At 44.5% G+C, this 25535-nt stretch overlaps 1 protein-coding gene across 50 annotated transcripts in view; it reads left to right on the forward strand.

The window, feature by feature from the left end:
* Positions 1–25535, forward strand: part of TCF7L2 (transcription factor 7 like 2) — a 217662-nt gene that overhangs the window by 119904 nt on the left and 72223 nt on the right. For 16 of the 50 annotated variants that reach the window (XM_055352156.2, XM_063710512.1, XM_055352143.2 and 13 more), the window contains one exon: positions 19531–19671. The exons of 30 other annotated variants lie outside the window; for them this stretch is intronic. In XM_055352156.2, coding sequence (XP_055208131.1) covers positions 19531–19671 — 141 coding nt within the window. Of the gene's footprint in view, positions 1–19527; positions 19672–25535 lie in introns of all 50 variants that reach the window. 4 more of the 50 variants (XM_055352144.2, XM_031015239.3, XM_055352142.2 and 1 more) reach the window with 1 other exon arrangement.

Below are 25535 nucleotides of genomic sequence, written 5' to 3' on the forward strand. Positions count from 1 at the left end.
GGCTCCCACTGGATCACATGGCTGGTCGGTGTCAGGGAGATCACTGTGGGAGGTAGCAGGAGTCAGTCTTTAAAAAAATTATTGGGCCAGGCATGGTGGCTCACACCTGTAATCTCAGCACTTTGGGAGGCCAAGGCGAGTGGATCATGAGGTCAGGAGATCAAGACCAGGCTGGCCAACATGGGGAAACCCCGTCTTTATTAAAAATACAAAAATTAGCTGAGTGTGGTGGCAGGTGCCTGTAATCCCAGCTACTCGGGAGGCTGAGGCAGGAGAATCCCTTGAACCAGCGAGTCGGAGGTTGCGGTGAGCCGAGATGGCGCCACTGCACTCCAGCCTGGTGACAGAGTGAGACTCCATCTTTAAAAAAAAAAAAAAAAAAAATATATATGTATATATATATATATATATATATATGAATTAATTAATTTAATGTTGCATTAATGAGCGGTATAAGGTTCTTAGCCCTTTGTCTGGTATCTGCTGGGTGTTCAGTATTCATTTCCTCGCTTTCCCTGCATATTTTGAGCTAATAAATGTTCGGGGACACCACTTTCCTGTAGAACCTCATGTAATCCCAAACAGATCCTAGCTACTTGCTGTGGCCCATCTGCTGGACCCACGCCAAGGCTTTTCCATAAAGGAGAGCCCTGCGGGAATCGTCATGTGCCAGGCACTGTGCTAGGCTCTTTAGGTGCATCTTGAAATTTAATCCTCGTGACATTTTGGAGTAGATACTATCATCCCCACAGAAGGTACTGAAGTCTCAAACACATTAATAGCTTACCTAAATATTGCTAAGGGTCTTCCAGATGATCTTTAGGAAATTTTCAGCCAGGGGAGAGTGAAAGCTCTATTTGCTATAGTTAAAGCAAGGAACCCTCCTTCTTAAAAAATTATACAGTTATTGAGATATAATTCACATACCTTACAATTCATCCATTTAAAGCATGCAATTCAGTGGTTGTAGTATATTCAGGAGTTGCGTGAGCATCGCCACAGTCAATTTTAGAACATTTTCATTACCTTCCACAAAACCCCCGTGTCTCCTAGTAGCCACTCCCCTTTTTCCCTAAGTCCCACAGTCCTAGGCAACAACTAATATATTTTCTGCATCTATGAATTTGCCTATTCTGGACATTTCATATAGATGAAATCATAGGCACATGGTCTTTTGTAACTGACTTCTTTCACTTAGCAAATGGAAGAGTTTTTGATGGAATCTTAGCTCAGATGTCGCCCTAGCCTTGGCCTTCTGGAACTCACTGTTCTCTTGCTTCCTTCCACCCTGCCTCCCTACCCGCTTTGCTACAAGAAGACAGAATGTAGAAACCCCCAGTTGACTTTTTGAGTAGAAATGAGCCATGTTCTATTTAGTGGTAGAATGTTTGCTGGGTTAGCCCAGGACTTCAGATGGAGAGCTTCCTCCTTTTTAATACCTTGTGACTGCTGTGTTGGCAAGCAGAGGGTTAAATGCTGCAGGAGGACATTGGAGAGTTTTTGCTTTGAGGGTCCACTGGAGCAAGAGAAGCTTGAGGGTCTGTCTCTGAGATCCCAGAACAGACATGAAGATACGGTACTGATTCCTTTGGTGCTAAAAGGAACTCCAGGGGAATTTCAGGAAACCCCTCCTTTTCTCATCTTTATTCTCACCCTGTCCCCCCGCCACCTCTCTCCCCAAGTTCACACTCAGGAGGGAGGAATCTTTTACCTTTTCCGTTCTGGGCAGCTGTAGGGAATGTTATCAGTGTTGGGACTGGGCACGGGACCAAGCCTTCCTGGTGCCTGGACTGCAACCAAGCTGAGAGCTGACATGGCAGGGTGAGTTGTGTGTGAGTTGGCTGCCCCTAGGCTCATAGGCCTAGCACAATAGAGACCCTGTCAATGGAGGGACACTATCAGGCAGGTCACTATCAATGTGACAGACACTATCAGGCAGGTCACATTGGTGCAGATCCTTGGAGGACTCCCCCGCACCCCCCATGAGTGTATTCCTCCAGGTCAGGGGCTGGCTGGGACTGTGGATGCTGGAGTAAGTGGAATTGTGGGTGCACTCGACTTCAGCAGTACTCTCCAAGGAGAATGATTGTTTTAATAAATTAGTGTTTTAATAAGGGTGGTGGAAGAGCTTTTTAATCACTTGCTTTTTAAAAATTTTTTATTTTATTTTAATTAATTAATTAATTTATTTATTTTTTGAGACGGAGTCTTGCTCTGTTGCCCAGGCTGGAGTTCAGTGGCATGATCACGGCTCACTGCACCTCTGCCTCCTGGATTCACGCCATTCTCCTGCCTCAGCCTCCAGAGTAGCTGGGACTACAGGCACCCGCCACCACGCCCGACTAATTTTTTGTATTTTTAGCAGAGACGGGGTTTCACCGTGTTAGCCAGGATGGTGTAGATCTCCTGACCTCGTGATCCTCCCACCTCAGCCTTCCAAAGGGAGGGATTACCGGCGTGAGTCACCATGCCTGGCCCTTATTTTTTGTTTCTTTTGAGATGGAGTTTTGCTCTGTCACCCAGGCTGGAGTACGGTGGTGTGATCTCGCCTCACTGCAACCTCCGCCTCCCGGGTTCAAGCGATTCTCCAGCCTCAGCCTCCTGAGTAGCTGGGGTTACAGGCGCGTGCCACCGCCGCCAGCTAATTTTTGTATTTTTAGTAGAGACCGGGCTTCACCATGTTGGCCAGGCTGGTCTCGAACTCCTGACCTCAGGTGAGCGTCCTGCCTTGGCATCCCAAAGTGCTGGGATTACAGGCGTGAGCCACTACACCCAGCCAATCAGTTGCTTTTAAACTACTTAAATAAAAAGAGCCAACCCAAAATCTTATGCATGCTTGGGAAACTGGCAGTGGAATATGAGAAGTTTTTATTTGTGGTGCACACAGGTGACTCGGGCTGTTGTGTATTGGTTCTTGCCTCGATCTGTAGCAAGCAATCTGTTGTTTCTTGCCTGCCTTTTGGGAAGAAATGAAAAAAGAAGCAGCACGAGTCTCCATACGTCATGATTGTGATGGCACTGGGCCTGAGACCTTTTCTGCTGTCCAGGTAAAAATGTGAAGACCATGGTTTTGAGGTTTCTTAATAAATTCAGGTGTTGAGTGCCAAGTGATGCTCCCAGCCCCTGAGCTAGAGCAACTATGCTGTTCATGTCCCCAGGAATGGAAGTGGACCCTAGTTAGGTGCTGGTGGCCAGCCATGTGTACCTAGGGCAGGGCCAGGTCGTGTGTGTGTGTGTGTGTGTGTGTGTGTGTGAGACAGAGAGAGAGAGAAACAGAGAGAGAGACAGAGAGAAACATGAAGGTGATCGGCACTCAGACATCCTGTGTGGTCCACCTCACTTCTCAAGCAGGTGTCTTTCCAGTCTACAACTCATTGACCACAGGTGGAATTCATAAGCTCTGTTCCCTGTCCTGCTTGGGTCCTCCAGAGAAAGAAATGTTGAATTATCATCTTGGTGATGGTCAACTCTGAAAGCCTAAATTTTCATGATCACCAAAGTGTTTGGATTTAAAAGGGTGGCTCACTCCGTAATTCTGGCACTTTGGGAGGCTGAGGCAGAAGGATCACTTGAGCCCAGAAGTTTCAGACTAGGCTGGGCAACAAAGCAAGACCCGGTCTCTACCAAAAAAAAAAAAAAAAAAAAAATCAAAAAAATTAGCTGGGAGTGGTGGTGTGCTCCTATAGCTCCAGCTACTCAGGAGGCTGAGGCGGGAGGATCGCTTGAGCCCAGGGGTTTGCGGCTGCAGTGAGCTGTGATTGCACCACTGCACTCCAGCCTGGGCGACTGTGAGACCCCGTCTTTAAGAAAAAAAAAAAAAAAAAAAAAAAAGGTCACAAGACATTCTTGGCTCCGCCCTGCAGAGCTGCTTCCCGATCTCCTTTGTATTTGCTTCCCAACCTGCGGGCCTCAGTGTGACTCACCACACCGGACTGCCTGGCCCTGCTGCCTGCCGCCCATCCTTGCGGCCTGGACAACTCCATGTGCGAGTTGCTGGCACAGCATCCAGAAAACAGACCACACCCCAGGAATGATGATACGTTATAGCATTTCTCTGCTCTGTAAGAGAGGCACCAGGGTCGTGTGCTGGGTCTGGGGTTTGTCCATTCCACATCCGGTGCTGCTGTTGACTCTGGTGTCGGCCGCTGGTGAGCTGGCTGTAGCTGGTCACCTTTGGGTGGTTTCTGGGGCGGTCGCAGGCTGACTAACACACCAAAGGTCAGCCAGGGTGTTGAAGCTGGCACCTTTCTTCCTGGTGCACAGACGTCATCTTGGATCTTTTAGATACTTGCACTTACTTTATGCAGAACATTCTGGATTTGTGAATTAGACGGACTCTTTATTATTTTGTACTTTGAATTCTTTCTTTAAAGAGATCAGAGATAAAAATATCATTGTTTTGCCAGTTTGCTACCACCAGCCCACACCCCTCTTCCCGTTGTCCAAAAAGGAGGTGGTTAGAGTTTTCTTGAGTGACTGGGCTATTATGATTAGCAGATTACTAAAACTGTGTGATTTTAACAAGACGTAAACACATATGGGAACCCCTCCTTCCATATCTTGCTAATGTCAATTAGCAACATATTAATCTTGCTAATGTCAATCCTGTCACTTCATACATTTATAAATATTAGGGACACTTAAAAGAGTTGTCGGACTGTGCGGGACCTTGGCACACTGCTGACGGCTGCACACTCATCACTGCGGGGCTCATCACACATTGACACCAGCACCCTATTTTGCTGGGTTTCCTGATCTCAGTTGAGTATTTGGATTTGAATGGGATGGTTTTAATGTTGCTACTGACCACTACAGTGATCCAAATAAACTTTAAAGCTGGGGCCTCCACGCCATAGGCAAATTTTCATACCAATTGCCTTTACCTCAGTAGTTTTCAGCTGGGGCAATTTTGTTCCCCAGGAGACATCTGGATACAGTGTTGGTTGTAACAGCTGGGCAGGGGGTACTTCTGTCATCATCTCATGGGCACAGGCCAGGGATGCTGCTAGGGCAACCCCTCACCCTCCCAAAGAATTATCAAAAACATCAATAGTGCCAAAGCTGAGAAGCTCAGCTTTAATGTGTTCATTGAGCAACTAAAGAATAGACTCAGATAAAGGAAAGTATTTATTTATTTATTTAGAGACAGGGTCTGGCTCTGTTGTCCAGATCATAACTCACTGTAACCTTGATCTCCTGGGCTGAAGCAATCTTCTCACCTTAGTCTCCCAAAGCATGCTGGGATTACAGGTATAAGCCACAGTGCCCAGCCTGAAAAGAATACTTTAAATGGGCGGGGTAATGGTGGCTTATGCCTGTAATCCCAGCACTTTGGGAGGCAGAGGCGGGCAGATCACCTGAGGTCAGGAGTTCGAGACCAGCCTGGCCAACATGGTGAAACCCTGTCTCTACTAAAAATACAAAAATTAGCCGGGAGTGGTGATGGGCACCTGTAATCCGAGCTCTCCTGGAGGCTGAGGCAGGAGAATCGCTTGAACCTGGGAGGTGGAGTTTACAGTGAGCTGAGATCGTGCCATTGCACTCCAGCCTGGGCGACAAGAGCGAAACTCTGTGTCCAAAAAAAGAAAAGAAAAGAAAAGAAAAAAAAAAAAAGAAAAAAAGAGTATCTTTAAATGAATGGCAACCCAATTTGCAAATGTATTTTTTTTAATGTTGCCAATTACTTTATGTGTTTAAAAAATATCTTTCTGGTTTACTAGGGTATTCTTCAAAAAAAGAGAAAAGATTAAAGCTGCACAAACATGATGATGTAAAAGCTAGTAGCTTCTCAAGCTGTGAAAGGTCTGTGATGCAGAGAATAACCCCCTGTGAGCTGAATTTTGTTTGCTGTGGTCCAGCATGGGTTTAGATCCTACCTGGTTAGTGAAAGAGATAATGTGAAGTCATTGCATTTGCATTTGTCAAAATCCTAGTTTTCCACTTACCTAATAGTTTTTTGTTTGTTTGTTTGTTTCGTTTTGTTTTTAAAGACAGGATCTTACAGCCAGGGCCTGTAATCCTAGCACTCTGGGAGGCTGAGGCGAGTTGATCACCTGAGGTCAGGAGTTCGAGACATACCTGGCCAACATGGTGAAACCCTGTCTCTACTAAAATACAAACATTAGCCAGGCGTGGTGGCACGTGCCTGTAATCCCAACTACTGGGGAGGCTGAGGCAGGAGAATCACTTAAACCCAGGAGGCGAAGGTTGTAGTGAGCCGAAATCACGCCACTGCACTCCAACCTAGGCAACAGAGCGAGACTCCATCTCAAAAAAAAAAAAAAAAAAAAAAAAAAAAGACAGGATCTTGCTCTGTCACCCAGGCTGGGATATACTGGCTTGGTCATAGCTCACTGCAACCTTGAGCTCCTGGGCTCAAGCAATCCTCCAGCATCAGCCTCCTGAGCAGCTGGGACTATAGGTGTGAACTGCCATGCCTGGCTAACTTTTTTATTTTTTGTAGAGACAGGGTCTTACCATGTTGCCTAGGCTGGTTTCGAACTCCTGGCCTCAAGTGATCCTCTTGCCTTTGCCTCCCAAAGTGCTGGGATTACATGTGTGAAACACCACACCTGAACTAGTCTTTTTGTTGTTGTTGTTAAAGTGAGAGACCCAGACCAAAATCATCTTTCTTCTCCCAAAATGCTAATTATTATTTGTTTTAAGTTATAACTCCAGATTACCTTGTAGGATTATTCACATTTTCTTTCTAAATGCTGTTCTTGAAAGGAACCATCTATTGACAGTACATGAGAAATTCCATGGTTCCTTTATGACATTTCTGGGGAAGTAAATGAAAGGTGTAAATTAAGAAAAGCAAGTGTTTGCGGTTCCCACTTTAACCTTGTGTTATGTTAAGTGGCTTTGTTGAAGAGGGCTGTCACTGTTCTTGAAAACTTGGGAAAATCCATAGCAAGCTGTGCCATTAGTTGCCTTTGGGAGCACAGGATGTTTGATGTGAAAATTATATGGACACATCTAATTGGGTGTATTTTCACCCCACCAGATATCAACTAAAGAGGTGACTCTTCCCCCTCCCCTGCATTTTTAGCTAAATTGTTTAACCTGAATTTCATGCTATTAAGAATTACATTTCAGTAATCCACCTGCCATTTTTCAATGCCTTTTGTTTAGTAGCATGTCTGTATGATCCACCTACAGAACATTTCTAGACATCTGGCAAGAGCTAGTTATCATCCCTTCCTGATTTGGGGTGCTAAGACCTGTGGCCCCCTTCTTCCACCGTACTTTACATTCTTCCCTGAGTCCTGCAGGAACTCAGCCAGGCAGTGGAAAGAAAACAGAAGCTCTCTGGACCTCTGCTTACTGTAAAATGGGAATAATAATTCTTATCCTGCCTGTTTCCCAGAGTTGTATATTCTTTTCCAATAAAATGTACTCAAAATTAAAATGCAAAGCAGTTACACAGAGATAAGATAGTGGTAATTATGCCAATTTAAACTCCAGAATTAAAAAATAAGTTTAGTCACATACCATGCAGTTCACCCATTTAAAGTATATAATTCAGTGGTTTTTCATATATTTGCAGAACTATGCAACCAATATCGCCATTGTAGAACATTTTCCTCACCCCCTAAAAGAAACTGTACCCATTAGCTCTCACTCCCCATTTCCCCCACTCTGCCTTCTCCCCCATGCCCAAGGCAACTGTCAATCTACTTTCTGTTTCTATGGATTTGCCTGTTCTGGCATTAGGTATGTACATGAAATCATAAAATTTGTGGTCCTTTGTGACTGCTTCTTTCGCTTAACTTAAATGTTTTTAAGGTTCGTCCATGTTGCTGCATGTATCAGGACATCGTTTCTTTCTTTTTCTTTTCTTCTTCTTCTTCTTTTTTTTTTTTTTTTTTTTTGAGATAGTCTTGCTCTGTCACCCAGGCTGGAGTGCAGTGGCATATCTCGGCTCACTGCAACCTCTGCCTCCCAGATTCAGGCGATTCACCTGCCTCGGCCTCTTGTGTAGCAGGCCCATGCCACCACGCCTGGCTTATTTGTTTGTTTATTTATTTTTTGTATTTTTAGTAGATATGGGGTTTCACCATGTTGGCTAGGCTGGTGTAGAACTCCTGACCTCAAGTGATCTGCCCTCCTTGGCCTCCCAAAGTGCTGGGATTACAGGCATGAGCCACTGTGCCCGGCCAGGACTTTATTCCTTTTATGGCTGAATAATATTTCATTATATGGATATACCATATTTTGTTGACCCATTCATCAGTTGATGGCAAGCTTCAGAATTAAAAAAAATATTAAGCTAGTTCATATTTGCTTTAATTTTCCAAATGATCCCTTTCCTTTTATTGCAAGTTAAGTGTTCCTATGGTAATGACTGTTACGGGGCAAAGATGATCAAGTCTATGAGTGGTCCACACAGTTCAACAAATATGTACCTCAGCAGACAGCTGGAACCAGACATTGGGTAAAGATAACTTTAGAATTCATGGTCTCCCTGAAACACTAAAGACTTTTTAATGAATGCAATTAGTAACTTTCTAGTTACTGTTACTCTTTTTATTTTATTTTTTGAGCAGGATCTCACTGTGTTGCCCAGGCTGAAGTGCAATGGCCCAATCACAGCTCACTGTGGCCTTGACCTCCTGGGATCAAGTGAGGGCTGAGACTACAGTCATGTGCCACCACATCCAGCTCTTTAAAAAATTTTTTTTGCAGAGATGGGGTCTCACTATAGGCTGGTCTTGAATTCCTGGCCTCAAGGGATCTTCCTCCCTCAGCCTCTCAAAGTGCTGGGATTACAGGCATGAGCCACCACGCACACCCAGTTTGTTGCTCTTTCTGTAGGTTGGCTAAGGATTAAGATGTTATCTCCGGTGGCTGAAACATGCCTCTGATAGGTGCTATCTCCCTTGTCTTCATTTTCACTCTGGTGGTAATCCTGGAAGCCGCAGGGATCAGTCAGATGGCAACAGCAGATTCTTTTTTTTTTTTTTTTTTTTGAGATGGAATTTTGCTCTGTCACCCAGGCTGGAGTGCAGTGGTGTGATTTCATCTCACTGCAACCTCCGCCTCCTGGGTTCAAGTGATTCTCCTGCCTCAGCCTCCCGAGTAGCTGGGATTACAGGCCTGCCACAATGCCTGGCTAATTTTTGTATTTTTAATAGAGACGGGGGTTTCACCATGTTGGCCAGGCTGGTCTCAAACTCCTGACCTTAAGTGATCCACCCATCCTGGCCTCCCAAAGTGCTGGGATTACAGGCATGAGCCAGTGCGCTGGGCCAGCCACAGCAGATTCTGACAGGTGATGCCCTTGCCAGCCTGGGGAGCCTTTGGTTTTGGGTTTGGTTTTTAAATTTGTTACTGTTTTGGTGGTTGTTTTTACCTGTTGTAAATATTAAGAAGCCTAGGCATGATGATGCTCTGAAGACAGGAAAATTTGTTTTGTCCTGATTTGCCACACGGACTCCTGCCTGCATCTGGGTTGATGCGGCCACACGGAGAGCTGCTCTGCTCAGGAGATCCAGCCTGGGCCAGCAGCTTTATAATCAGTTCTGATCGCCACCCTGCAGGGCTGTTTTTGGCATTAATGTCCCTTAAATACTTTCAGAAGAAAGTTTTCAAGGAAAACCTGAATTTTTTCTTTATTGGCTGCACATGTTAGACATATGAAGATGTGTTTCACTTTACAAAGTAGGGGGAACCCTCAACAATCTTTAAGAGAGCCCTAAAAACTGAGGGTTGTCTCAGAACCATCTAAATCCAAGAACATTGGACCTATTATACTTATTCTGGCAGATGGACCCATCCCTTTTCTTTTCTGAGACACAGTCTCGCTCCATCGCCCAGGCTGGAGTGCAATGGTGTAATCTCGGCTCACTGCAACCTCTGCCTCTTGGGTACAAGAGATTTTCGTGCCTCAGTTACCCAAGTAGCTGGGATTACAGGCGTGCGCCACCATGCCCGGCTAATTTTTGTATTTTTAGTAGAGATGAAGTTTCACCATGTTGGCCAGGCTGGTCTTGAACTCCTGACCTCAGGTGAACCACCCCCCTCCGCCTCCCAAAGTGCTGGGATTGCAAGTGTGAGCACTGTGCCTGATCCCCATCCTTTTATTGTTGAGAAGAAAAGGGAGCAAGATGAGGTTGACCCCTGCAACTTATGTGTGTACTGTCTCTGCCTCTGTACACACACACATGCACCACAGACACACCACACACACACAGCCCACATACACAGCCCACATACATGCACACACAATTTAGGGTTTTCCCCCTTCTCACAAAAATCCTCTTTAACGTAATTTTTACTAATAAAGTTATAAATGTCTGGGGTTAGAAGACTGCCAAAGTTTTGGGTGGCGCAAGAGATAATTCATCCCAGACTCCACACCCCTTATGCCATAAAAACTTCACCTCTCCGTTTCAAGCTGAGAAACCCCACATACACTGCAGATACATTACAAGGCAGCTACCACATCACCAAAGGCCAAGCAGAAGGCATTGTGGATGCCCTGGGTATATACTCTCTGACACAGAGGTGACTGCCTAAGCAGTCAGATTTGCGACAGTGTGATCCTTTTTGGAATTCATATACTGGGGCAAGTACTGGAACCAAGGTTGCCAGCGAATGGGGCTGGCAAGTCTTTTTTCAAGTTTCCTTGTGTGTTCCCATTCTGAACAAGGTGGTGTCAAGTTGATCCTGCCTGTGGGAATGCATTGTTCTTGAATATTTATATCTTTGTATGCTCCCATTGGGATTTCTCCTTTCATAATATCTGAAAGTAACTTGTTTTCATTAAAGCCATTTCAATTTTGTACATTTTTATGCAATAATTTAGTGTTTATGGTGTCTCTTAACCAACATGGCTTGTTTTCATAAACACCCGAGAAGGTTTAAATAACATTTTCTCATAAATTAGCCCTCGTTTGCACAATTATTCAGTTATTGCATCGTGAAGACCCTCTGGAGTTTGATGTTGTCAGGAAACATATTAGCAGAAAATAGTGTGTTATTATCTAATGCTAATAATTGGTTAGTGGAAATGAGAAAAGAGGATATGTAATTGGGGTTCCTGTGGCTAACAAGATGTGAATTATGAAAGCATTTCCAGGAGAAATTCCAGGGGTGTTCCAGGAACCTGTTATTTACATTTTAAAACATTTGATTCCCATTGAAAGGGGAGGAGGGCGCTGTTTACCAACACTGCTTTCTTTTTCAGAGCAAATCCATCTAAATTTCCTGAGTGGTAGCTAGATCTCCTAACACACCTAGCCCCTATGTTGTCTTGACTTTGCAGTCCCATTTTAGGCTGCTAACGTTCTTTTTGTAAGAGATATGTTGGCTTTTGAAGAGAGGATTACCTAGTACACATCACAAGTCCTGATCAGACCCTCTTCTCCCTCTTGGCCCCTTGATTCTGCCCAGTAATGTTTACAGTACACAACACGCACCAATACTACTTCCCAAAGGCTGCTTGGGAGAAGGAGCGTCCCTTTAGCAAGAATCTCAGTATAAGCACAGTATAATGCTTTCTTCATTAGCTAGATTCACAAAGCTTTCTGCAGCCTGTGCTGCTTGAACCCGAGCTTCTGCTTAATGTTCTTCCATAGCCAGTCATTGCTGAGTAAGGTGGATGGGCTTCTGTGTTATGCTTAAACAAGTGAAATCAACTCCTATTCTCTCAAAGTCATTGATGAGCATGGTTTTTCATGCTTGCTCGCTATTGACTTGTCTGGAAAGATTATACTGTTAAGGACAGAGACTCTGTCAGTTGCATATGGAAATAATGGATATAAAGGTTGCAAGGAGAATTCATCTTCCACCTGCTTGAGGTCACATTGAACCTTATCCCTGTTGCGGAAAACAAACGGGAGTGATAGCTGGTGCCAGTTAGTGTATGGATGTCCTCGAAATTAGATGTGCCTTCAAAAAGACTTGATTTAATGTTAGCCAGGTCTGTTTGAACTTCATTATTATTATTATTATTTTGAGATGGAGTGTTGCTCTGTTGCCCAGGCTGCGCCCAGGCTGGAGTGCAGTGGCGTGATCTTGGCTCACTGCAACCTCTGCCTCCCGGGTTCAAGCAATTCTCCTGCCTCAGCCTCCTGAGTATGTGGGATTACAGGCGCCTGCCACCACATCTGGCTAATTTTTGTATTTTTAGTAGACACAGGGTTTCACCATGTTGGCCAGGCTGGTCTCGAACTCTTGACCTCAAGTGGTCTGCCTGCCTTGACCTCCCAAAGTGCTGGGATTATAGGTGTGAGCCACTACCTTTTTTTTTGCGTGCCTTGGTTAATATCTCAAGTTCAGATAATGTTAAGGTTAACCACTTCATCTTATTACCTTTCATCCCAGTAAAGCCTTGACCTTCACGTATAAAACTAATTTAGTGTCAATACAGTTAAAAAGTCAAAGCGTCTCCTTTATTCAGAATTACCCATATAATGTCTTTTTTTAATAACTTTATTCCAAACTTGAAAAAAATTATTATCTTTACCCATTTTTCCCTGTACTGTTTATGATACAACAATAAAAAAAATTTCCAATTTCTCAATATTTGATAGGTACACTTTCCCCCCCATAGGAAAAAAGAAACAGTTGACAAAACTTTGTTTTAACCAGCAAGCACCTTTTGAAATGGTGCTGCAAATTCCTATTCATGATGCCATATTTCTAAAACACTTTTTCTTGGTCATGTTGAACTTTTATTCAGTAAAAGAAATCTTCATTCTGCTTGTGTGTGCGTGTGTGTGTGTGTGCACACGCACATGCATGTGGCCTTTTCTCCTTGAATGTGACTTATTTTAATAAATTTACCCTCTTATTATATAATGGCCATGTCCAGAAATCGAGGTGCATCGCTTCTGTACGTAGAGAGTCAAGGTCCTAACAAACCCGCCCCTCTGTGTTCTGCTAGCCATACAGAAGTGGAGTGTGTTGGAGGTGGACACAACCCTTAGAAGTCATCCAGCAGCCAGCATCCTCATATGCTGTGTCAAGCTGAGCCCCAGAAATTCAGAGAGTACAGCTAGTCAGTGGGAGGATGGCAGTGGCAGTGACACTGAGGCCCCACGCTCTGTCTGTGCTGAGGTTGAGGAGGGGTGAGCAGTGCTTTGTAAAGGTATGTGAACAAGTGGTCTCTTTCTATGCTCATTCTGTTTTGCCTTCTGTTTGGAGCCTTGTCTTTTTCTCAGGTGAGGTCTTTGAGGGCTGAGGTAGACTTCATTTCTGCATGCCTTGAGTGCAGAGATGGTGATTACGTTCCAACTCGTGCCAACTTTGAGCAGAGTGGCTGTGTGGTATGGAGGTAGTAAGGGAAGAGGGAGGTGCCATGTGTGACCTGGACACTTGCCATTGATGACTCTAGGACATTGCCCTCCACATATACTGATAGACACACACACACACACACACACACACACACATATACACGTGCAAGTGTGGGCCCATACTCACACCTTGCCACTCACACCTTGCCACTCACACATGCTCACATTAAAAAAAAAAATAATGAGAAAAAAGGATTGCATACATCTGCCATGTGAGTGATGATATCCCAGTCTGGGGAGGAACTGGGCTTGTCTTTATGATAAAAATGGTAGCTTATCTGGAGCCCTGATGGCAGTTTCTTTGCCTTTGCAGTAAGTTGACAGTATATTTCAGATATAATTAGTTCCCATCAAAGTTACCTCATCTTCAGAGGTGAGAATTATCGATGGTGCATAAAGCTGGATCAGTGTGACCTGTAAAGACCTTACCTCTCTCCAAGGTTACGCGTGTGTACGTGGGGTTGGCTGGTTTGTTTGGATGGTTGCTCTTTGTTTTTTGGCATCCTTGTGTGTGAATACATGATAAGAAATATGAGGATGTTACCTTCTCACCAATTTTTAAAAATTGTCAGTTCAGTACTTTGCTTTTTTAGTGGAATGGCCCTTAGCAATATCCTTCTTTTAAATGGATTTCTTATTGTTCCAAAGATGCGGCATTTCCAAAAGAAAATTCTTCCATTTATGCATAGAACCTTGAACTCTAGTCTTTAAAAATCTAGGCTTTAGTTTCAGCTCTTTTTTAGCTGTGTGGTCCTGGGCAGGCCCTTTTACATCTAGACTTGGAGATTTAAAGAAAATCATAAAGAATTAGATGAGATGATTTCTAAGACTCACTTCATTTTAAAACTCTGATCTTTCAGAGATGCACAAATCCATTCCCTCTTGCTGTGGAGGAGAAAATACATGAAAATCTGAATCCACATGCATTTGTCAGGGTTCTCCAGAGAGATAAAACCAATAGGATATATGTGTTTATATAGAGAGATTTGCAATAAGGAACTGGCTCACCCAGTCATGGAATTCCATAATCTGCATCATCAAGTGTCATGGTCTGTAGCTGGGAAGCTGGAGACCCAGGAGAGTCCATGGCGCAGCTCTAGTCTGAGTCTAAAGGCTGGAGGACTGGTAGAACTGATGGTGTAATTCCTGTTCGAAGGCCGGTGGGCTGGAGCCCAGAGATGCTGCTTTAGCTCAAGCCCGAAGGCAGTTACTCAGGAGGATGCCGGCTGGTTTTGGAGGAAGATCAGCCTTGTATTCTGTTCAGGCCTTCAGCTGATGGGCTGAGGCCTGCTCACATCAAGGAGGACCATCCGCCTTACTCAGTGAATGTTAAACTTATCTAAAAATATCCTCAGAGAAACATCCAGAATAGTGTATAACCAAATATCCGGGCACCTTGTGACTTAGTTAAACTGACACATAAGGCCAGGCATGGTGGCTCACGCCTGTAGTAATCCCAGCACTTTGGGAGGCCGAGGTGGGCGGATCACTTGAGACCAGGAGTTGGATACCAGCCTGGCCAACATGGTGAAACCCGGTCTCTACCAAAAAAAAATACAAACATTAGCCGGGAGTGGTGTTGTGCACCTGCATTCCCAGCTACTCGGGAGGCTGTCACAAGAATCGCTTGAACCCGGGAGGCGGAGGTTGCAGTGAGCTGAGATTGCACCCCTGCACTCCAGCCTGGGTGACAAAGTGAGACTCTGTCTCAAGCCACCCCCCCCCAAAAAAAACAAAAAAAACCCCTGACACATAAAATTAATCACCACCAGAGTTTTCTGAGGCAAAGAGGAGTAAAGCTGTTGCCTTTTTCTTCTTGCCTGTGAGGTTGGTTGAGATTCTTCTAACAGCCAACAGGTGTTGGCCAATTTTACTCTGAATGACACCTTTCTTTTTTTTTATTCAGGTTTCCCTCTGTCACGCAGGCTGGAGTGCGGGGGCACAATCATGGCTCACTGCAGCCTTGATCTTCCAGGCTTAACCAAACCTTTCACCTTGGCCTTCTGAGTAGCTACAGGCCTGCACCACCACATCTGGCTATTTTTTTTTTTTTTTTTTTAATTTTTAGTAGAGACGAGGTCTTGCTATGTTGCCCAGTCTAGTCTTGAACTCTTGAGCTCAAGCAGTCCTCCAGCCTTGGCCTCTGACAGTGCTGGGATTATAGTTGTAAGCCACCACACCCAGCCCTGAGTGACATTATTTCATACAAAATTCTCATCTCTGGAGGCCTTTGTATTTTTAGGGGTTTTGTTTTTCAAATGCTTTTCACCTCTTTCTATACTTGTTCATTTTTAAATGTTTCCTGGCAGAGCAATTAGTATTTTCTGGCTTACTAGGTGCTATTCGATTGCAATAGCATTTGAATATTACCCAGCTAGTTGTGGAGTGGGGCAGTAAGCTCATAAAGAAGCAAGATAATGGAATACACAAATATTACTACGACTTTATGGGTGGCACACCTTGATTCTTGATCCATGTGGCTGTGTTCAGATCTGGTTAGCACACATTGACATCAGGGGCTGAGCCACCAGTGAGAGTCAAACCCAGCAGCCCTGTCAGTCTACCTTCTCTCTTGACTCGATCCAGCCTCATAACTTCACTTTCCACAGGAGAAACACACCTCTTGAGGTCCTCTGTCACAAATAGGCAGTGTTTCTGGAGAAAGCCAGGAGGCAGATTTTAGTGCTGTTCAGCATCTGTGGTCTCTACTTTCTGGATCTGGTGCATTATGGAGACCATGAAATGACATGAAATAGCTCAGTGCTGCCAGTGGCGGTGACAGGGACACTAGAGGTGAAGGAGGGCCCTTGGGGCAATTCCAGCAGGTGGGTGGTGGCTAAAGGTCCTAGTCTTCTTTCTGCAGAGAATGGCCACCTGCTTCATTCTTTCAAGAAGCACCAAATCCCTACTTCAGTACTTTGCCCACTCGTCATGTCAGGAGCATGAAACTCACGAGGCCTTCATTTACTTTTATCCTGTAACACCTTCAGTTTTTCCCACATCCTCCCTTGATTCGTGGATGGACAACTGTGGAGGCCAATCTGGCTGAGGTGAGGACTGCTTGAGTCTAAATTCCTCTCTCCTCAAACCCAATTCAAACTGGCCTGAGCAAAATGAATGTATTGATCCATAACTGAAAAGTCCAGAATGATCAGGCATCAGGCATGGTTGCATCCAGGGGCCCATGTATCAGAACCATCTCCTTCCAGTTCTGGGCTCTGCTTGCCTCCCAGTTGGTTTTACTGCACAGAGGCTTATTCAAGTCCAGAGAGATCTTATCTTTCCCTACAAGTCTGTGACCTTGATTCTGAACCTGCATCTGTGGGAAGGGCTTGCAGTGTCTGAGTGAGCTTGGACTGTGTAAACTTTCCCACTTCTGAAGCTGGGGGTAGGGTTCACTCCACTAAGCTACATGGCTCTAGAGTCAGGGAGTTGCCCCCTAAGTAACTGGCAGTATTGTTACCAGAAAAATCATGAATGGACACTGAGCAGAAAACTCAGCAGATGTTTATTTCCTGGTCTTTAGGATTTGTTGAAGAGTTTTTTATTTGTTTGTTTTTAAAGAAAGACTCAAAAGGAGAAAAAAAAAAGAAACTATAGTTATTTTCTCATGATATAAAAAGATTTTGTAGTTGTATATATATTTGAACTTTTTGTAAGACATCTCCTACCCCCCTAAAATTGGAAGTCATTTATTAAGACTTTGTATTCTGTAAGAGGATTGGAAATGAATAATTAAGAACATTAAAGAGGAAAGCAGGGGGCGGTGGGAAAGTGTGGTCTTGAGGGGGTAATAAACCTCCTACAGGCCACACACACACAAGAAAAAAAAAAAAGGGAAATAAGTGTAGCCCAGTAAGATAAGGTGGGGAATAAGGTTAGGGGTAAGGTTAATTCTACAAGTTCAAAGCCAGTAGCCCCTGATGCGATGTTGGACGTGAACTGTAAATTTGGCTCTGAGGTTCCCAGGCATGGAAGAATATCTAGATCTGTACAGAGAGGTTGTGTGTGTGTTTAACATTTCCATAATGTACAATTTCCTCTAAGAGTAAAGGCCATGAGGAAATGCCCGTGGAAGATAAAGGAGACCATGTGGTCTGTGGCAACCATGGATGCATTTCTTTCCCAACGCATTCTCTGGGGCACTTTGGTAACTCTACCTCTTTGCTCTCAGCATTGTGTTAGAAAATAAAGCAAGCAGACAAGGATTAAACCCTCATGTTGCTGGGTTCCTTCTAGAAACAATTGGAGGGCTAACCAAGTCACCTTTGGTGGAAGGCAGTAAGGTGAGTCATTGCTGTGGCTGGACTGAATAGGATAGCCTTAGCTGTAAAATTGGGCTGATCTTTCAAATGGACTCATGCTTGCCGAATGACTCACGCTCCTGTTTACAAATCAGCTCTGTGAAGAAATGCAGAGTGGGAGGCTCTGCTTGCCAGACGGAGACCTTAGACCTCCAGGGGTGGAGAACCGAGTACTTCCTCTGGTGCTCGGCTTCCCTTCCTGGGGGCAGATCTCTCAGCTTCTGGTTGGTGGCTCTCAAAATCCAGACACAAGGTCAGCTGCAGCCAGCATGGGCCCTGGAGTAGCTCCAGTTATGGGGCAGCAATGGCCCCCTCTCATTTTGAGAGCTCACTTTGCCTGTGGATGGTTTTAATCCATCTGGATAAACTTGAGGCCCATGGGAATACCATATACTATGGTAACCATGTACACTGCTCTAAAGATGTGGCTGCTGTTGTACAACTTTTTCCTTTATTTTTATCAATTTCCTATTTTCCAGAGTCTTGCATACCCACTATGTCTACTGTGATAGTGAACGTAAAAACATACAAGATGTTGGTGTTATCCTGAATCTCTTATTCTTAATCCTGAACAAATTACGTGAAAAAATGGTTCATGGAGTTTTTCTTCATATAAAACTTTTTACAATGAACATAAAGGGCATAGCTATTTCTCTTTTTTAAAAAAGAAAAGTAGAATATTATTTCTTGGTTGTGAAATCGCCCTTCTTGGACCCCAAGTTGTTTTTTACAGCCCTAAATTCTCTTGTTTATAGAGCCTGTTTATAGAGCCATAGACAGGCCAATGGGTCTCTACAGCAGGCACCTGCATGAGTTGACTGGGACCTGAGCTATATTCCCCCTCTGCCATTTACTAGCTGTGTGACCTTGGGCATGCTCCTTACAGTCTCTGAATCAGTTTCCTCCTCTGTGAAATGGGCATGATACTACATGATACTACCTACCTCATAAGGTAGGGGTGAGGATTAATGGAGTAAGAGGCACACTCCTATCTAGGGCCCCAGACAGAGTAGGCTGTCAGTAAACTGTAGCAGCTATTGTGATAGGGTTTGAAATTCACATTAACGCATATTTCTTGAGCACCCAAGGTGTGTGCTGCTGGATCTTTCAAGGGGTCCAGAATTGGTAGTATAGTTGCTTTTCTCAAAAGACTGTCGCCTGGCAGAGGAAAAGGTGTTAAGGTATGAGTGAAGACAGATCAGCCAGGCATGGTGCTGCTTGCCTGAGATCTCATCACTTTGGGAGGCCGAGATAGGAGGATTGCCTGAGCCCAGGAGTTCAAGACCAGCCTGAGCAACATAGCAAGATTCTGCCTCCACACAAAAAAAATAAAAATAAAAAGATTAGCTGAGTGTGGTGGCGTGCACCTGTAGTCCTAACTGTTTGGGAGGCTGAGACAGGAGGATTGCTTGAGCCCAGGAGTTTAAGTCCAGTCCGGGCAACATAGCAAGTCCCCATCTCTTAAAAAAAAAAAAAAAGATCAGCTCCCCAAACAGCTGAAGTATTAAGTGGAACCATATGTAATTGTATTTTTGTAGGACAGAAATATCAGCAATTTCACATAACTAATAGATTCAGTAAGGTAAGTTGAGAGAGAAAATGCTAGCTAGCTGGTTCTTGAGAGGCTCAGAGGAACAGGAGGCCATGCCCATTAGGAGAATGGTGGGTAGGGGTGGGAATACACAACAGGAAGGCTGCCTGCAGGAGCTTGCATTTCAGATGTTCCTAGAAGGGACCCTGAGCTGGATGGCAGGGAAATAGGAGAGTTCTGATTTGTGCTGGGAACTGTAATCCCTCTATCATGGAGCTTCTATAGAAATGTGGGTTAGGGCAGAAAGGAAGGCTGGGGGCTGTGTGTGCCTTGGTGACGTGTCCCCCTCGCTCCCGAGCCTTACTCTGTTCCCCTTTCTTCCTGGCAGCAGAGCCCCCTCCCTTGCTGCACTCAGGGACATGACTGTCAGCACTTCTACCCCCCCTCAGACTTCACTGTCAGCACTCAAGTCTTCAGGGACATGAAAAGGAGCCACTCCTTACAAAAAGTTGGGGAGCCCTGGTGTATTGAGGTAGGTCTCGGAGCAGAATGACGGTATGAGATGAGCTAGCTCTAAAATGAAGCCGCCCATCCAAAGTTTACCTCTCTCTAGGGCAGGGCCCATCCACTGCAATCCCTGAATTCTTGTTGGGTCACTGTCATTTTGGGTGCCATGATGTCTGGGTTTGCTGACCACTGATAGGGATATCATAGCCATAAAAACGCCTGTTTACAAGGAGAGGGTGGAGGGTGGTGCTCGCATGACTCCAGGATGCCTGGCTCCCAGTGAAGGCCCTCGTGATGCAGTGCCACACGTAACTTCCGTGGAAATGAGGAGCACAACATTATCCCATTAAACTTGGCCCCAGGAAGTGTCTCTTGGGACTCTTCACAGTTCACAACGGAGGAGAAGTTACCACCTCAACTTTGCCTTCGTTACTAGTAATTTAGAACTTAAAGATTTTCTTTTAAAATTCAGGGTGCTGGAAAATGCCCACTTTGCCTCGACAATACCTACCCGAGGCAGCCGTGAATGGCTTTACTCGCAGATGTTGCTCTCCAAGGACAGGAAGCATTGTTAATTTCCTTTAAATAATTCAATACAGTGTCAATACCCCACACTGCTCAGTGCTTGGGAGTGACAGTTCTCTTCAAATTAATAGTCCTGAAGAAAAAATAACATCTAGAACATGCTTTTATCTTCAGAAAAGCAAAAGTCAATGCAGATGAAAAATTTTCAAGGAACTCTTAGGTTTAAACAGCAAATGATTTAGTACTAATGTTAGCTTTTAAGAAAAGAAAAGTGAATATTTATGAACCAAATAATAAAGCCTCTGTCTTTAAAAACATTTATTGTATACCTACTGGGTGCTGTGCTATGTGTTACAGCCACAGGGACAGAAAGCAGTGCCTCCAGCAGGCAGAGACCTGAGTAATACATATGTACATAAGTCTTGCTGTTGGAGAGACAAAACATGGAATAAGTCATCTTTAAAAGTTTGTTCTGGCGTAGGAAGTGATGAATAGCCACATAAGAGAACTAGAAACTGTAAAAATATATAAAGAAAATGTAAATACCTATACTCTTATTACCTATTTATAATCTCTCTCTCTTTTTTGAGATAGAGTCTCGCTCTGTTGCCCAGGCCAGAGTGCAGTGGCGCGATCTCAGCTCACTGCAACTTCTGCCTCCGGTTTCAAGCGATTCGCCTGCCTCAGCTTGCCGAGTAGCTGGACTACAGCTGCGCGCCACCAAGCCCAGCTAATTTTTTGTATTTTTAGTAAAGACAGGGTTTCACCGTGTTAGCCAGGATGGTCTCGATCTCCTGACCTCGTGATCCGCCCGCCTCGGCCTCCCAAACTGCTGGGATTACAGGCATGAACAACTGTGCCTGGCCTTTTTTATTTTTTATTTTGAGACGGAGTCTTGCTCTGTCTTCCAGGCTGGAGTGTGTGATCTTGGCTCACTGTGACCTCCGCCTGCCAGGTTCAAGAAATTCTCCTGCCTCAGCCTCCCGAGTAGCTGGGATTACAGGCACCTGTTACCATACCCGGCTAATTTTTGTATTTTTAATAGAGACAGGGTTTTGCCATGTTGGTCAGACTGTTCTTGAACTCCTGACCTCAGGTGATCTGCATGACTTGGCCTCCCAAAGTGCTAGGATTACAGGCGTGAGCCACTGTGTCTGGCTGATAATCTCTTAATATTTGGATACATTTCCACATTTCTAGTCATTCATGTGCACAGACCTTAAAAGCGTTTCGCAAAATTGGTATTATACCTCATACAGTTTTGCAATTTCTTTCTACTTTTAATTCTAGGAACACTTTTTGACACTATAACATGTGCCTAATTCTCTTTAGTAACTTCATGTACTAAAGTGGAAATCCTCTGACCCACCTATTCCCTGTTAGCCAGATGTGCATAAAACTGAAGATGTGGCTGGGTGCAGTGGCTCACGCCTGTAATCCCAGCACTTTGGAAGGCTGAGGTGGGCAGATCACGATATCAGGAGTTCAAGACCAGTGAAACCCCGTCTCTACTAAAAATACAAAAATTAGCCAGGCGTGGTGGTGCGCGCCTGTAATCCCAGCTACTCAGGAGGCTGAGGCAGGAGAATCTCTTGAACCCAGAAGGAAGACAGAGGTTCCAGTGAGCTGAGATCACACCACTGCACTCCAGCCTGGGCAACAGAGTGAGACTCCGTCTCAAAATGTTTCTGGAGTCTTTCGGAGTTTTCGCTGTCTTGCATGCCTGCCTCTGATCTTGCATGTTCTTGGGCCACGCCTATGTCTTGATTACCTGGAGCTGCTGTCTGTGTGTTTAAGGAGCATTCCCTTTAACTGGCCTGGGTCTGATAGAGCAGGGAGGCCCCCTTTTCTCTGCATTAGCCATGGCCTGGTAGAAGATCTTTTTCAGTAGCCTCTCATTGGTTCAGCTTTTAATAAGCATAGCTGTTCATTCTGGCTATTTATGATAAGATGATATGAATATAGCTATTCTCCCATCAGAGCCTGGCACATGGTAACTCATTAATCTTTGGTTGGCGGCAGGAGGTAGATAAAGGAACCAGGCACCCATTTTAAGTATGAGGAAAATGAAACAGAAAGACTGGGTTTCTTCCTTATAACTCAAGATCTACAGGAGCTGATTAGATCCCTGGCGCCAGTGACTGAGCATTTCTCAGCCTTGTCCTCAGAACCCAGAAGCATCTCCCAGGGACGTGCCAAAATGCCACGTTTCCAGGATGTCATCTAAACCTGTAAACTGTGAATAGGTGAGGTACAAAGATGCCACTTATGGGCTGTGCCAACTTGGGCAAGTTACCCGACTGATCTGTGCTTCAATTTCTCCATCAGTGATAAAGGTTCACATACAGGCTGTATGTAAAGGGGGAGCTTGGTGAGAGAGCTGGTGGGCTCAGACTGGTGCAGGCAATTGGCAAGATTCTTGAGGAATCCCAATCTGATGGTGTGTCTGTGTGATGGGCCAGTCGCTGCTGGAGTAGCTCAGTTATGTGTTCCATGTAGGTTTCCATGGAAATTCACATGTAACATTCCTAGTACCTACTTCAAGAATTTTGTGGCTGGGTGTGGTGGGTCATGCCTGTAATCCCAGCACTTCAGAAGGCCGAGGTGGGCAGATCACGAAGTCAGGAGTTCGAGACCAGCCTGGTCAACATGGTGAAACCCCGTCTCTACTAAAAATACAAAAATTAGCCAGGTGTGGTGGCACATGCCTGTAATCCCAGCTACTTGGGAGGCGGAGGCAGGAGAATTGCTTGAACCTGGGGGGCGGAGGTTGCAGTGAGCCAAGATAGCACCACTGCTCTCCAGCCTGGGCAACAGAGCAAGACTCCCTCGGCTGGGGGGTTTGGTGGGGGCAGGGTAAGGATTTTGGTGATGTCTGAAAATCCGGATCCCACTGCATGGGTGTGATAGAAATGGCTCTGCAGAGTGTGGTGGGAACCTCTTGTGACTGGTCGTCAGAACTAAGTTTGAGTCCAACACTCACTTTTTTGGCAAGGTGCTTCCCCACTCTGTGATGCAATTCTTGCATCTGCAAAAAAGGCGGTGGTCATGGGATATTCCCGCAGTCTGCTCCACTGGGTACCTACAGAGATCCCTTGACATTTAACCAGGCTTCCTGTGATACAGGAACTACTGTAAGAACTACTGTAACTACCTCCTATATTAACTTTTCCAAACCTTGATAGCAACCTTATGAGGGAGGTGGTGTGATTATTCCCATTTTGCAATTAAGGTAACTGAGCCAGAGAGAGAGAAAGCAATATCTGTAAGATCACACAGCTGAAGGGTGAGAGCTATAAAAATTGCTGGGAATGAAGGGCCATGGTTCTTGGCCATGGTTCAGAGCTGTGATACCAACCATCTTCCACTTGTTCAGGGAGAAGGTGTTTGATCCTTTTCTTCACTCAGCCGCCTTAGGAGTTGGGAGGAAATTTTGGTTCAGGATACCTAAGTTCTTACAAGTCTCAACAATTGTACTTTCTGTTCCATCCACATTTCAAATTCATTGTCCCTTCTCTTTCTTTCCATGTAATTCAGCCAGATTCGAACCCTTTAGATCCCTTCCTCTAGGGAATTAAGGTTGGTAGACCAGCTGAGTAAATGTGACTCAGAAAGTCAATATCCACCTGGGCAGGGATGAGTCATTTCTTTCTAGTTAGCTATTCATGTACATTTTAAAGCTCACCACACAAAGTCATTACATTGAGGCTATTAACATGTTTAATAGTGACAATAATAGGGTGTGACCCATGGCATATAACCGCATTCAGATAAGAAGAAAGAGTTTTCTTTTTTTCTTCTTCCTGTAATTGCTCAGTCAATACCATTTTCACGGAAATACTTGCAAACAAACTTTTAAAAAGTTCATTGTCCAAAGCCTTCACTGATTCCTTGTTTCCTTCCTCTTCAGGGGTTCTATAAACTTTTCCTGATCAGTGGCCGGGGATTAGCGAGATGGTGCACTCTGTCCTTCTGATTTTGTGGTTGACCTACCCTTTTGCTGGTGTTGAGCCTGTTTTTATTGCATTTTTTTGGGGGGGGGTGTGCACGTGCACGCGCATGTGTGTATTTTCAGGAGGGGGCACATTATTGCTGCTACTTGCTTATTAACCTCTCAATCTAGAAATTTCAGGGAAGAAGAGACTTCCGCTAAATTTGCCAAGCTAGACACATAAACAAGGAGTTAGCCATTTTGGTGAGAGGAAATGAAACTTTTCTTGGGTTTATTAGACCACATCCTATGTGGCTTATTTTATGTCTGATTTCTAAAAAGCATGTCATCACGGTCAAAGTTTTATTTTTGCTTGTTAGTCATTTGAAACAAATATAGATATTGCTTCATTTCCTGGGTACTGTATTTTTCAGTATGTGGTATGTATGGAAAATTTGGGTTTACACAATGAAGTGCACTAGAAGGGAAGTATTTGCTAATTTAGAACTCTCTACATTATAACTTTGGATTAGCAAGCATTCGGCTAACTAAACATTTTCATTTATCTCCTACCCCTGATTATATAAAGAAGCAGATGAGACAACCAAAGAAATACCCCTCCAAGACAAAGTGAATATTTTGAAATACTTCCTCTCAGTCTTTTAAAAAATGTGATTTAAAAATCGTAGGTGGGATCATACTATACATGCACTTGTTTTCTGTTTATTTTACATCTCTCTATACTAGAAACACTTTCCTATGTATGCCACAAAAACTGTGAAAGTACTAATGATTATCCCTCCTGTCCCTTAATATGCTTAGCTATTGCCCCAATGAACTCAGACTGTTTCCAAAGTTCCGCTGTTGGCCGGGCACTGTGGCTCATGCCTGAAATCCCAACACTTTGAGAGGCTGAGGCAGGTGGATCACTTGAGGCCAGGAGTTTGAGACCAGCCTGGCCAACATGGCAAAACACCGTCTCTACTAAAAAATACAAAAATTAGCTGGGTACGTGGTCCCAGCTACTCGGGAGGCTGAGACAGGAGAATCGCTTGAACCCGGGAGGCAGAGATTGCAGTAAGCTGAGATTGTACCATTGCATTCCAGCCTGGGTGACAGAGCAAGACTCCATCTCAAAAAATAAAAAAACAAAACAAAAAACCAAAAAACAAAGTTCCACTATGAATAGTGCAACTGCATCTCATGTGGCAGAGGGTGGAAGTTGCAAATAGTGAAGAGAGAGTGATTCTGGGACATTCCATAATGCCCCCTTGATGTATGTGACCCATCATTGCTTTGCATGTATAGCCCCGGATTGTTCTGTGCAAGTGGGCCAGCAAATTCAACTCCTTCTCACCCCCTCTCTACCCCAGTTCATGCTCACTGGGTAGGATGGGAGGTGGGACTGCCAGATTATTTTTATTTTTTCCTTT

This window comes from Gorilla gorilla, chromosome 8 (assembly GCF_029281585.2).
Source record: "Gorilla gorilla gorilla isolate KB3781 chromosome 8, NHGRI_mGorGor1-v2.1_pri, whole genome shotgun sequence".
Taxonomy (NCBI): Eukaryota; Metazoa; Chordata; class Mammalia; order Primates; family Hominidae; genus Gorilla; species Gorilla gorilla.